The 12,728-nt window shown below is 48.4% G+C and overlaps 1 protein-coding gene across 3 annotated transcripts in view; it reads right to left on the bottom strand.

The window, feature by feature from the left end:
- Inpp5b (inositol polyphosphate-5-phosphatase B) overlaps positions 1 to 11,901 on the bottom strand; it is a 67,337-nt gene extending 55,436 nt beyond the window's left edge. Inside the window, exons 1-7 of one of the 3 annotated variants that reach the window (XM_038333209.1) lie at positions 11,786 to 11,901; positions 11,127 to 11,253; positions 10,702 to 10,796; positions 7,613 to 7,710; positions 7,429 to 7,458; positions 6,158 to 6,268; positions 689 to 829 (exon numbers count right to left, since the gene is read on the bottom strand). In XM_038333209.1, the coding sequence (XP_038189137.1) occupies positions 689 to 829; positions 6,158 to 6,268; positions 7,429 to 7,458; positions 7,613 to 7,710; positions 10,702 to 10,796; positions 11,127 to 11,183 (532 nt within the window). In that variant the 5' untranslated portion in view covers positions 11,184 to 11,253; positions 11,786 to 11,901. Of the gene's footprint in view, positions 1 to 446; positions 543 to 684; positions 830 to 6,157; positions 6,269 to 7,428; positions 7,459 to 7,612; positions 7,711 to 10,701; positions 10,797 to 11,126; positions 11,254 to 11,785 lie in introns of those variants that run through there. The other 2 variants (XM_038333210.1, XM_038333214.1) reach the window with 2 other exon arrangements.
- Between the last annotated feature and the right edge of the window lie 827 nt (positions 11,902 to 12,728).

Here is a 12,728-nt window from a genome sequence, read left to right on the forward strand (position 1 = left end):
CTCCGGCTACGTGCACCGGCCACTCTGTCCCAGCGGCTGTGGCGCACAGGGAACGCCAGCACACACCGCACCTCATGCGAAGACGACTTGTCACCGCGCACACCCTCCAGACACTCGCTACCCTCGCCAAGGCCAGGACGGAGGAACTACCTCTGCTGGAGAAACCGAAACGCTGAGAGGCTTAACAAGCAGCCCGAGGTCACGCACCCGGCCACCAATGCGACTTCCCTAAACCCTTTGCCTCAGGATTCCCGGGTACCCGCGGACCACCGGCCTGTCGCCCTCACGCCCAGCGGAGAGTAACTTCCCGGCAGAACTTAAGCCTCAGCATCCCCCGCCTCGCCCGTGGCCTAGAGATCGACCTTCATCCCACAAGGCCATCGGCCGACCCGCCAGTCCTCCCGAAAGCCCGACGCCGCAGCCCAGCTCCGCAGCGACCGCCCGACCTGCACAGTCTCGCTCCCGAGAGCCGCCGCCCGCCGACATTTCCCAGTCTGCTTCCTCAAGCGCTTCATCCCGCCGCCCGCCGCGCGCTCTCCGTCCTCCCACGGGCCCGCCCCCGTGAGCCTCCTCTGCCAATAGAAATCCAGACTCCTCCGTGGTTCAGCCCCCCCCCCCTTAGCAGAATGCAGCTACTGAAGCAAGATATCCTCCAATCCTCGCCGTGCATCCCGAGACTGATACCTGCCTCCTCCAATAGGCGTGAACCCGCTCGGGGTACCCGGGTCCGAGTTCCACTCGCGCGGTTTCAGCGACTGGGCTTCTGGCTCTGCGCACCTGTATCTAGACAGCCACAGGAACTCGGGATCCCGCGTCTCAGGATCAAAACCTGTGGCAAGGACAATGGAGCACAGACTGAGCCACGGGCTTGAAGAGCCGGCTGCGCTTCTGTAAGACTGTGTGTGGTGGAGATTCTTCGAGTCCGCTTTCTTCTTGCTCAGAGTGCATCGGAAATGCATTTAGCAGAAATGAAGATGAAAGGGCTCTGCCAAAGCAGGACTGCGTCATTATCCAACGAACTTTATTAGGTAGGGAACTATTATCCTAATTTTATAGAGAAGGCAACTAAGTTCAGAAGGGCTAAATGCAAGGTCACAAAGTGGGTGATAAGTAGGATGCGGGCACTGAAGAATGGGCTGGGGGATCTAACTACCGCCAACCTCCACCTGCAACTTCCTGGCCACTCCGGATAACCCAGAAATAAGCTATATTTCATATGTAATGAAATATACTATTGAGACTAGCTCTCTGGGGACCTCGGGATGTAGCTTGCCTAGCATGCACCAAGCTGTGGGATCAGTACCCAGCACCACATAAAACTGGTGGTGGTGGTGGTGGTGGTGGTGGGGACACACCTGTAATTCCAGAACTCAGGATGTAGAATTGGGAGGATCAAAAGTTAAGGACCAGCCTGGGCTACACTCATGTAATCTCAGCATTTACGAAGCTGAGGCAGGAAGATTGAGAATTCCAGGCCACCCTGAGTAATATAGTGAAATCTTGTCAAAAAAACAAAACAAAACAAAAAATCCAAGATGCCTTTAATCCCAGCACTCAGGAGGCAGAGGCAGGCAGATCTGTGAGTTTGAGACCAGCCTGGTCTATAAGAGCTAGTTTCCAGGACAGGCTCCAAAGTTACAGAGAAACCCTGTCTGGGGAATGGGGGGACACCCAACAAGACAACCTTCTGGTATGCCTAACTCGATTGGCACCCCTCCTCTCCAGAAGTTCCTAAGCAACCTTTGCCTCTGACTCCCAAACCCTGGCATTAACCCTTCTTGCTAAACCCTTCTTGTTGTCCTGCCTGCTCAGCTTGTAGAACTGCATGAACCAGACCCAACCGAATTGGAGACCTAAGCTCAAGTCTTGGGCTGTGGCATGGCTGGACACTGCTTTAAATTGTTTTCAATGTTCCTTAGTACCAACTCATAGCCAGCCTCAACCGACTGTCACAGCACCCCTAGATTATTAAGTAAGGCAGTTTTATCTCTCCCTTTCCATCGAACAGATCATAAAACGAAGGCCTGAAGAAGTAAAAGAACCACCCATGTTCTTATACAGGAAGTGGCTAAGCTGGGGTCTCAGCAGAAACGGTTGCATTCTGTGGGCTTTAGTGTCAAAACCTCTCTTGTTCCTTCAGCTCCTGAATGGTCCCAGGTTTACGTGTCTTACATTTTCTGTGTCAGCTTATACATGACACTTAAAAGCCCCTCTCCTTTTTAAAAAAATATTTTTAAGATTTAATCTACTTTGTTTGTTTGTTGAGACAGGGTCTCATTATGTAGCTCTGGCTGTTCTGGAACTGGCTATGTAAACCAGGCTGGCCTTGAACTCACAGAGGTCCACCTGCCTCTGCCAACTGAGTACTGGGATTACAGGTGTGTACCACCATACCTGGCCATTACTAGTCTCTTTAATTGCAAAATTGGAGTCAGTGGGCAAGACTAGACTATTGGAGTTACCAGATCTAGGGTTTTTGTCCTAAAACTTGAGTCATGAATAAAACGGGATTATCAATTCCTTACTACTATTACTCCACACGTGAAAAAAAAAATCATGGTTTGTTTTGCACTGTCTAGATAGCTAGAAAAAATGTCTAGCATACAGTAGGTACTCATTAACGTGAGCTCATTCCTTTCTTTACTTGTTGTTTCTTGGCCAAGGCACTGCCTTACCCAGAGATGATTAATGAGAATAGCCTGGTTCCTTCAGTTGGAGCCTCATCCTGGACCCTAATCCCTTCACAGTGTAAGTGTTGACTGATGGGTAGCCAAAGATCTGTCCCTGTCACCCAGGTTCCTTGTCGTAATAGTCAGAGAAATAAGAGTTAGTACATAACTTCCCTCCTGCTTACCCCAGGCAGAGTGTGGATCCCCAAGGAAAGAACAACGAAGAGAGTAAGAGATCTGGAAGACAGACCCTTGAGCCTAAAAGTAACATATCCTTAATCAATCAATCTCTCACTCTCTATGTCTCTGCCTGTCTCTCTCATACACACACACCTGTATTTGGCTTCCTAATTCCTTCACTTGCACATACTGTGCACACACACACCCCTCCCTGAACAGTGCACCTAGCAACCTCACAACCACCTCAGCCTCCTACCTGGATGGGCTACACATGCACCCACCTCTGAACAATAGTGTTAGTTTCCCCACCTCTGATATCAATCACATTTAGACAGTTTTCTATTCAGTGCTACTCCCAATCTGTCTACACATGAAGGATAGAAGGCCTGACCCAGCCTAAACTAGTGTGAGTGCACTGGCAGTAAGGTGACATTGTGTCCTCTATAATCCTTTAGAGAAAAGTCTCCATATACCATCTCATGTCTGTGCATAACTGGGAATGCATAGGATTAAAATCAAGAGGCATTATGGGAAGGGGGATGCCCAGTAGAAAAAAAAATGAATATATGAATAAATGAATATAAACCTACCAATCAAACTAGAGAACCACCCAAACTACACCCCTTAGTAACAACTTCCTTCTAACACTAGGCTGGAGCACAGGGCCCTTGAGTGCCCCCACTCAGGCAGCCGACTGTCAGTCTCGACAGTGTCTCCCTCCATAGCTTTCACTACCTTTGCTTTGCTGAAATTAGCTTGCTTCTTTTGCAAATCGTGTGAGCTCTTCTTTCAGTTCTTTGGACAAGAGGCCAAGAACCTGGAAACACCGAGCCCAAACCCTGACCACAGGTAACAACACTGTACTCTGTTCATCCACTCAGCAAGTATTTATCTCATGGCTAGTATGTACAGGCACTCCTCTGATCAGTTGGGATAAAGCTGTCCACCCAAACTCATGGTACCTTTGACCTCATCGGAATGATTTCCTCACTATCTCTCTAACCCTTCTTCCCCAGTCCCATGGCCATGTCATTAAAAAAAAAAAAACCAATTTATTTTATGTGAATGAATGTTTTGCCAGCATCTATACATGTGTACCTTGCAAATCTCGTTACCTAAGGAGGCCAGATAGTTATGAGCTGCCATGTAGGTGCTGGGAATCACACCAGGGCCTCTGCAAGAGAAGCCGGTGCTCTTAACTGCTGAGCCACCTCGCCAGCCCCCTAAGCTTCATTCTTTATGCCTGACCCATGGTGGCACATACCTTCTTATCTACTTCTTTCCCTGCTCCAGGTCCTCACTGCCCTCCTATTTGTTGCCAGAAGAGCTTCTCAAACTTGCAAAGCTTATTGGAAACATTTGGAAACTCTTGTAAGGCCTCTGCACAAGCTACGGGGCAGAGTCCAAGCCCCTCTGTACTTTGTTACTCTTCGTGGGCTGCCTTTGCTAGCTTCTCCTGGCTCAGCTCTCTCCACACCTGTCCAAGTTCAGTCCCACCAATTGCTCCTCCCCTAAGCCCCACTGCCCTTTTCCCCTCCTTTTGCCTGACTGGGGTAAAAATGCTTGCTCTTCCTTATAGTCTGGGCTTCAATATCACCTCCTCCAGGAAGCTGTCTCTGAACAGTTTACATGGAAAGAAAGACACCGGCCAGGGAAGCCCTGGAGCAAAAGCCTCAGGATCCAGAGGACATCTAGAAAGGTCTGGCTCACCTAGGATGCACCCTCTGTTTATTAGCTTGCTAGTCATATAGGCAGGCAGGGCCCTTGCCCTCACTAAGCCTAAGATGCTGATAATACCTACCTTGTAAGGTTATGGTAAGGATTTACTGTCTTGGGAAAGAGTCTAAACCAGGTGGTGGTGGCACACACCTGTAATCCTAGTACTCAGGAGACAGAGGTAGGCAGTCTCTGTGAGTTCAAGGCCAGCCTGGTCTGCAGAAGGAGTTCTAAGACAGCCAGGGATGTTACACAGAGAAACCCTGCCTGTAAAAACAACAAGGAAGTAAGAATGAAAGGGATGGAATTGTATTTCAGTAGGGTAGCGCTCTAGCCTGCACTGGGCCTGCTTTGATCCCAGCACTATAAAAACCCAGGCACGGGGACCCGCACCTGTAACCCTAGCACTGGAGAAGTAGAGCTACGAAGATCAGGAGTTCAAAGCTGGTCTATAGGAGACCCTGCCTAAAGAAAACCAAGTGAGTACATTTGGACCTGTACTCCTAGCATTTGAGAGGTGGAGGCAGGAAGATCAGGGGTTCCGTGTCATCCTCAGCTATATAACAGGCTTGAGGCAGCCCTGGGCTAAAAAGAAAGTTTGAACCAGTCATAGTGGCACACACCTTTAGTCCTAGCACTCAAAGCAGAGGCAGGTAGATCTCTGTGAGTTCGAGGCCAGCCTGGTCTACAGAACAAGTTTTGGAAAAGACAGGGCTACACAGAGAAAGCCTATCTCAAAATAAATAAATAAATAAAACAAAACAAAAAAAATAAGGTTGACTTTTGGAGGATTTCCAGTTTGTATTTCCACGTTAGGGTTGCCCAGCCTGAATTATTATTATCCCTACCTACAACCTCTGCTAACAATCAGAGATTCATTATCTTTATTATTTTACGATTTAGAGATAAAGTTTCCCTGCTTATAGAATAACACTTAAACTCCTTAACCATTCAAGGCTCTATAATTCTTAACCTGTTCTCCTTTTACCACCTCCCAAGCCAATTTGTCTCCAAAGCCAGTCAACCCTCCTGACACATCTCGTGAGATGCTTGGAGCCAGAAGGGTCAGGCCCCATGGGCAGTTACCATAGGAGACAAACCCTCCATACATGCCTGCAGAGACAAGATGTTACCTTTAAAGGAACTCCTCCATAATGGTGCTGGGTGAGCACCTGACCCCCAGCGCCTGGCAGCATGAATTTGCATAGTAACCCTGGTCCTCTGCTCTGTATACAAACGCTCCTCTGCTTGCCTGCTGACCTCCCAACTAAACAAATTCTGTCAAATGGCCACTAGCTCCTCTCTGCTGGGTCAATGCTAGATTTTTTTTTTTTTTCAGCTGCAGTGGGGAACAAAGTAGAGTTTAAGGGCAGAGTACATTTGAGAGACTTTTCTTAGTTGTAGCTATGGATATAGAGAGTTTGGGACTGCCAGCTAGCTTGGAAGAAGCCCCATATCCTCAGTCATGGCCCAGTTAACACTCAGGTTCAGAAACCCAAAACAGTGAAACAAATGCTGGCCAGGTATGGTGACACATGCCTGTAGTATCTTCAGCCAACACCATCTTCCCTGGAAATCTGGCTCTTCCCTACCTGGACAGGCTCTGGCAACTTCCTGGATGAACATTCTGGTGTGTGAGCCAAAGGGTAGCTGGAATACAAGCCTTAGCTCAGCTGTGTCCAGTTGTACCGTCACATCAGAGCCTGTAGAGAGGAGGCAAGAAATGAGGCCACCAGGAGCTAAGGACTAAAATATGCTTTAAAGAGTGGAATCTCAGCCGGGCAGTGGTGGCATATGCCTTTAATTCCAGCACTTGGGAGGCAGAGACAGGCAGATCTCTGTGAGTTCAAGGCCAGCACTGTTCTACAGTGCAAGTTCTAGGACAGCCAGAGCTATACAGAGAAACCCTGTCTTGGAAAACAAAAAATGAAGAAGAGGAGGAAGAGCGAGCTCTGTGGTGACAACCAGTGATGTCTGAGGTGTCGGAAAGCACCGGGAGGACTTAAATGCAGTGACAAGGGGTGAGGCATGGAAAACAGCTGGTAGTGGGGACACAGTCTGACTCAGGGTCTCAGTTACCACAATATGGGTATCAGGAAAGTCTCCTTTTTTATTACATTTATTCATTTATGTGTGTGTGTGTGTATGCACGCACATGCTCATGCACGTGTTCGCGCTCACACATGTGTATCATGGCTAGAGTACAACTTCCAGGAACTAGTTCTCTCAGTCTACCATGTGGGTTCTAGGGCTCAAACTCAGGTAGTTGCTTAGCAGCAAGCATCTTTCTCCACTAAGCCATCCCACCAAACCAAGCATTTTCTTTTTTGTTTGTCGTTGGATTTTGAAACAGAGTCTCAGTCTATAGCTCTGACTGGTCTAGAACTCACTGTAATCCCAGCCTCTGCCTCAGTCTTTGGAGGCCTCTCCCTTCTGCCCCTTGAACCCTGACCCCTCCCCAGGAAAGGCCAAGACCACTCCCACGGGTTATTTAAACTGCTTCCCAGAAAATAAACACGTGGTTTTCCCTCTTCCTCTCCGGTGGTCGTGTTGGCTGCTTCCCTTTTCCCCTTGGGGCCACCTGGAAGCGCAGGTGTCAATTAAACCTGGATATCTTTTATTGGTCTGATTTGGTTTGATTGGGATTATTTTGTGTCGGTGAACTGGCTCGGTTAGGAAATATTCCTAATATTCACTACATCATCCAGTCAAGGCAATCCCCCTACCTCAGCTTTCTACATGCTAGGATTCCTGGCATGTAGCATCACACCCACTGAAGAATGTTCTCATTTACACCCTTCTCTCTGCCTTAAGATCCTGTCCCAGTGCCCCAACAGGAACCCAGATTGAAAAGACTACTCACCAAGGATGTAGAGTTCACCATCTGGGGACACTGAGGGAGGGAAATGAGAATGCCTTTAGCAACTCAACACCCCTGCCTCACAACCTCCTCCATCCCTACCTGCCCCTACAGTAAGGGCAGAGATGATGGAGATGGGGGGGGGGGGCAGAGGAGAGTCATTCATACCACCCAGCCCGACTAGCACCTTCTTCCAGCACAAAATCTCTTGAGAGCGGCACTATCTGGTCCAGAGATACATCGTCTCCTGTGATGGCCATCCTTCGGTGTGTATACAGGAAGAGACTGAGGGCACAAAGCAGAAGAGGTACACTTTGGAGTCTTGGTATAATCTTTTCGCATGTAAAAATGTCCTTCCTCTAAGGCACCTTCTGATTGGCTTAATAAAGAGCTGAATGGCCAATAGCTAGGCAGATAGGATTTTGGGGCAGAGATAGGAACTTTGGGAATATGAGCCAGCAGATTCACCAGCCAAATTTGGAGTAAGTTGGATGTGAGCTCAAGAGAGGTAATGAGCCACATGGCAGAATGTAGGTTTAATATAAACGGGTTAGTTTAAGGTTTTTTTTGTTTGCTTGCTTGTTTTGGTTTGCTTTTTAGTTTTTCCAAGAAAGGTTTTCCCTGTATATCCCTGGCTATCCTGGAACTAGCTCAGTAAACCAGGCTGGCCTTGAACTTACAAAGATCCGCCTGCCTCTGCCTCCCGAGTGCTGGGATTTAAGATGTGCACCACACCACCCAGCCTAATTTAAGTTTTAAGAGCAAGCTGGTAACCAGCCTAAGCTAAGGCCAAGCTTTCATACTTAATAAGAAGTCTCTGTGGGGGCTGGCAGTCCAAAGAAAGGCCTGCAGCATTGGAGTGCTTGTAGTTGAAGGGGCTCTAGAAGGCCTGGGCCTGGCAAGCATGGCTCTCGCAGGCCTTCATCTTCCCCCATCCCCTCTACTTGCTAAACCTGAAGCTAGCCACCAATCTTTTGCTGGTGCTTCCTCTCCCTGAGGCTGACCACCAATGTCCACCTGTCTAGCAACCAAAAGCCCCCTTTTGACTTCCTAATTAACATGCCCAACCGAAATTAAACACCTCATCCAAATATGGAGTTTCTCGTTTTGCCTTTATAAACTGCTGTTTGCCTATGGGCCACATCTCTCTCCGCTCCAGATGCAATCCTTTATCCCTCTGGGAAAATATCCCTTCCCCTCTCCTTTGCCTTTCGCCTTCTCCCTACCCACTATCTCCTGTCTTTGTTTCTTTTCCCTGCCCCTTTGGCCCTCTGGGTCAAATAAATCTCCTTTGTGCTGAGAACTTGGTCTTGGGGTGTCTTGTGCCAATACTCCTTTAGTGATAACCTGTAGGTCCCTAGTGCGTGGCTGGCAGTGCCCTAGCTGTACTTGTGCCTCAAGCCTTCTCCATCCACGGTGCCCAGAAAAGCTGTAGTTTGTGGATAAGGTCATCAAAGCATAACTCCTCACAGCTGGAAGAAAGTCTGATTTGGTGCCATCTAGCAGGCCAGTGACAGGGACAGTGTAGACTTACGAAGCTGATCCAACTCCCTGTACCTCAGTTTCCCCACCTATCAAGTTGGAGCGGCAGATCAGAAAATGTTGAAAGCCCCCTTCCTCCTGGCTCTGAGACCCTGAGGTTCACTTACAAGCTATAAGACCTTCACAGGTATTATTTACTCCCTCTGCTCCTGTGGAATTTGCAGTGTTGCCAGGCAACACTGAATGAACACTTTTTCAAGAAATGCTCTCTCTACGTGGCTTTGGCTGTCTTGGAACTTATTATGTAAACGAGGCTGACCTCGAATTCACAGGTGTCGGTCAGCCTATGCCTCCCAAGTGTTGGGAATCAATGGCCTGTGCCACCACTCTCAGCCATTAATCTCTTTTTTAATATTTAAATTTTTATTGTGTGTGGCATTTGTGACCCTCGGGTATCTTTCCTTAACCACTCTCCTCTTTTTAAAATTTATTTTAGATTTATTTATTTAATGTTATGTATATGGATATTTTGCATCTGTGTGTATTGGTGCCATATGTGTGCCTGGCTGGTGTTGACAAAGGTCAGGAGAGGGTGTCAGATTCCCTGGAACTGGAGTTATTGATGGTTGTGAGTCACCATGTAGATGCTAGGGAATCAAACCCAGGTTATCTGAGAGACCAACAAGTGCTCTTAACCTCTAAGCCATCTCTCCAAGCTCTACATTTCTATTTTTTGAGAGAGTCTCTCAGTGAACCTGAAACACCTTGATTCAGCTAGACTCGCTAGCCAATGAGCTTCAGGGATCCACCTGTCTCTCTACCTCCCCTAACTTCTTTAGAATTTATATTTAGTTTTGTGTGTGTGTGTGTGTGTGTGTGTGTGTGTGTGTGTGTGTGTGTGTGTGTCAAGTGTTGCAGATGCCCACAGAGAACAGAAGAAGGCATCTGAACCCATGGAGCTGGAGTTACAGGTAGCTGTGAGCCTGATGTAGGTGCTGGGAACCAAATTTAGGTCCTCTGCAAAAACAAGTGTTCTTAACCATTTAGCCATCTCGCCACACCCCACACCCCAGCTTATTCCATGGGTCCTGGAGACCCAAACTCGAGTCCTCATGCTTGTGTGGCAGGCACTTCACTAACTGAACCATCTCCAGCTCTCCCTCTCTCTCTTTATTTAATTTTTTAACTCACTCGTGTGTGTTAAAAAAAAACACACACACAAAGTGCCCACAGAGTCCAGAAGAACGTTTAGATCCCCCTGGAATTAGAATCACAGGGGTTATGAGCCACTGGATGTGTGTGTAGGTGCTAGGAACCAAATTCAGATCCTCTGCGAGAGCAGTCCACATTCTAACCACTAAGCAATCATCTCTCTTACTGAGATAGGCTCTCACTCTGTTAGCCTACGCTAGCTTAGTCTCACTATGTAGCCCAGGATGGCCTGGAACTTGTGACAGTCCTGCCTCAGCTTTCTGGAATTACTAGTGCGAGCTCCCATTTCCAGTTCAGCCTTCTGATCTTTGCTCAGAGTAAACGCACTATGAAGATCACAGCGTCTGGATCTGAACTCAGGCACTCCCACCAGCTCAGAATCTAGCCAGGTGTGATAACTGCCTTTTCTCTAGAAGCTTCCACGTTACATCTTACTGATTACAAAGGGCTTAGAACACGGTGTTCCAAGAATACTATCATTATGTTAATTACTCTGGGAGACTCAGACAGGATGACTGAAGTTAATTTGGAGGACAGTGAAGAACAACCCTCGGCCCCCACGGGCGAGCTGACCCTACTTACGCATGCTCCTGGGCATCGTTTTCCAGCCGGCACCGCACCAGCCCCAGCAGGCGGCTCTGCCTGCTGTTTCCCTTACATAGCACACCTTGTACAGCCTGCTGCTCGAGGTGAAGGGAAACTGAAAGCCAAGAACAAGCCTCCTCATCCCGCCCACTCCAGCCACCACTGCCACGTTTCTCCCTCCCGCTCACTGTGTGACCAGTTAACTTCACTTCTCTGAGCCTTCCTCATCTGCAAAATGGGTATAATAATCCCCAACTTCACAGCTTGTTGGGAGAATATTTGCATACTTAAAGCACCTAGTAGAGAAACCAGAGCCATGTGAATACTTAGTAAATACTGGTTTAACTATTTCCTTATGGCTTAGAGAGAGAGCGGACAGATATTTCCACACCTTCCCTCCCACTTCCCAAGGCCAAGGATATGATGGTGCAGTACTCCCCCTCAGCCAGCGTCTCCTGGATCGCCACAGACTGGTCCATGCTGAGCCGTCAAACTCCGGTGTAGGGCAGGTGGGACCCTCCCATGCTGCAACAGAACTGCTTCAGGGGGCTGTGGAAGTGGAAGGAAAACCTTTGCAGAGGGTCTCCTTTGCAGCGTGTTGGGGCCTCCCTCTCTTTCCTACACTTTTCCTTTACATTTCAAGGGAATGGCTTTTTGCTCCTTTGACCCTGGCTGGATCTCCCTTTGGGAGGGCAACCAGATGCTCCCAGTGGGATCCAGTATACTTGCTGATCCCCTGGCTTCTGGGCATAGCTGTGACTCCCTTTGCAAGGAGCAGTTATGGTCCATCTGGCGCATCTCTGGGCAAGATTGGTAACGTGTCCAAATAGGCATACGAGACAGACTTATTCTCCGCTAGGAGAGTCTTATAAAGGAGAAAAACCCAATCCCGCTCCTTTTTCCTTGGAGCATAGAAAAGGGTCCCGGTGCTCCTTGCCCCCACCGCACCCAGCAGGCCCCGTTGCATCAGCTGCAGGCCGGGGTGTCCATTCTGGTACCCACAGGACAGGGACCTCAACAGCCAGCTTGCAAGCTTCCTCCCACTCTGCACCTATTTCATACCCTTGTCATTGCCGCCTACCTCCCGAGCTGTCACCGCTGAGCCGGTGGGATACCGATGTCCCGGACCAGCCAAAGGACTACATTTCCCAAAGGCCCTGGCGTCACAGGATGGTCAACCAGCCTGCAAGTCCCAGCATGCCCGAGTCAATCATTACTAAGAGGGTGGGTCTCCCGCTCCAATGAGGATCTACCATCTAGAGCCTGGTATACTATTCTAGCGTACATTGGCGTCCCAGTTCTGGACAGGCTGTCTGAGGAACGCCTTTCTCAGCCCACCAAATCAAAGGCGGAAGGAAGATGGTCACGTTACCCTAACGGAAAGAATGTTAACTTTTATTTTCGAGTTAATTCCATCCTCAGCTTTTCGCATATTTTATAGTCTCCTGAAACTCTTCCAAATGACTGCCCCGCCCTGATGTACTCCGAGCCACCGTTTCTATTTTCCAGGTGGAGAAACAACGGCACAGAGAAGTGAAGCCGTTTGACAAAGCCTGCAGCCAGCAAGTGCTGGAACTCAGAGAAAAGCCTGACTCCAATTCCTACGTCATTTTTCCCAGCTAGGAACTGCCCAGTGTTCTTCAGGCCTAGCTAGCTAGCTCTCCCTGTCCGCCGATGGGACATGAAGTGTGTGGAGGATACCATTCCTAGAGTGAAGGAAGATGTGGCCCTCTTGGCTCGTTAGTTTGTTTTTTTTTTTTTTTTAAAGATTTGTTCTGTTATTTTTAAAATTTATTTATTTATTATATATACAGTATTCTGGGCACCGGATCTCATTTAGCATTCGTGTGGTTGCTAAGAATTGAACTCAGGACCTCCGGAAGAGCAATCAGTGCTCTTAACCTCTGAGCCATCTCTCCAATCCTGTTCAGTTATTTTTTAAATTTGTGTGTATGTGTGTGTGCTTACATGAGTTTCTGTGCACCACATGTGTGCAGGTACCCAAGGAGGACAGAGATCATCAG

Source organism: Arvicola amphibius, chromosome 6 (assembly GCF_903992535.2).
Source record: "Arvicola amphibius chromosome 6, mArvAmp1.2, whole genome shotgun sequence".
Classification (NCBI taxonomy): domain Eukaryota; kingdom Metazoa; phylum Chordata; class Mammalia; order Rodentia; family Cricetidae; genus Arvicola; species Arvicola amphibius.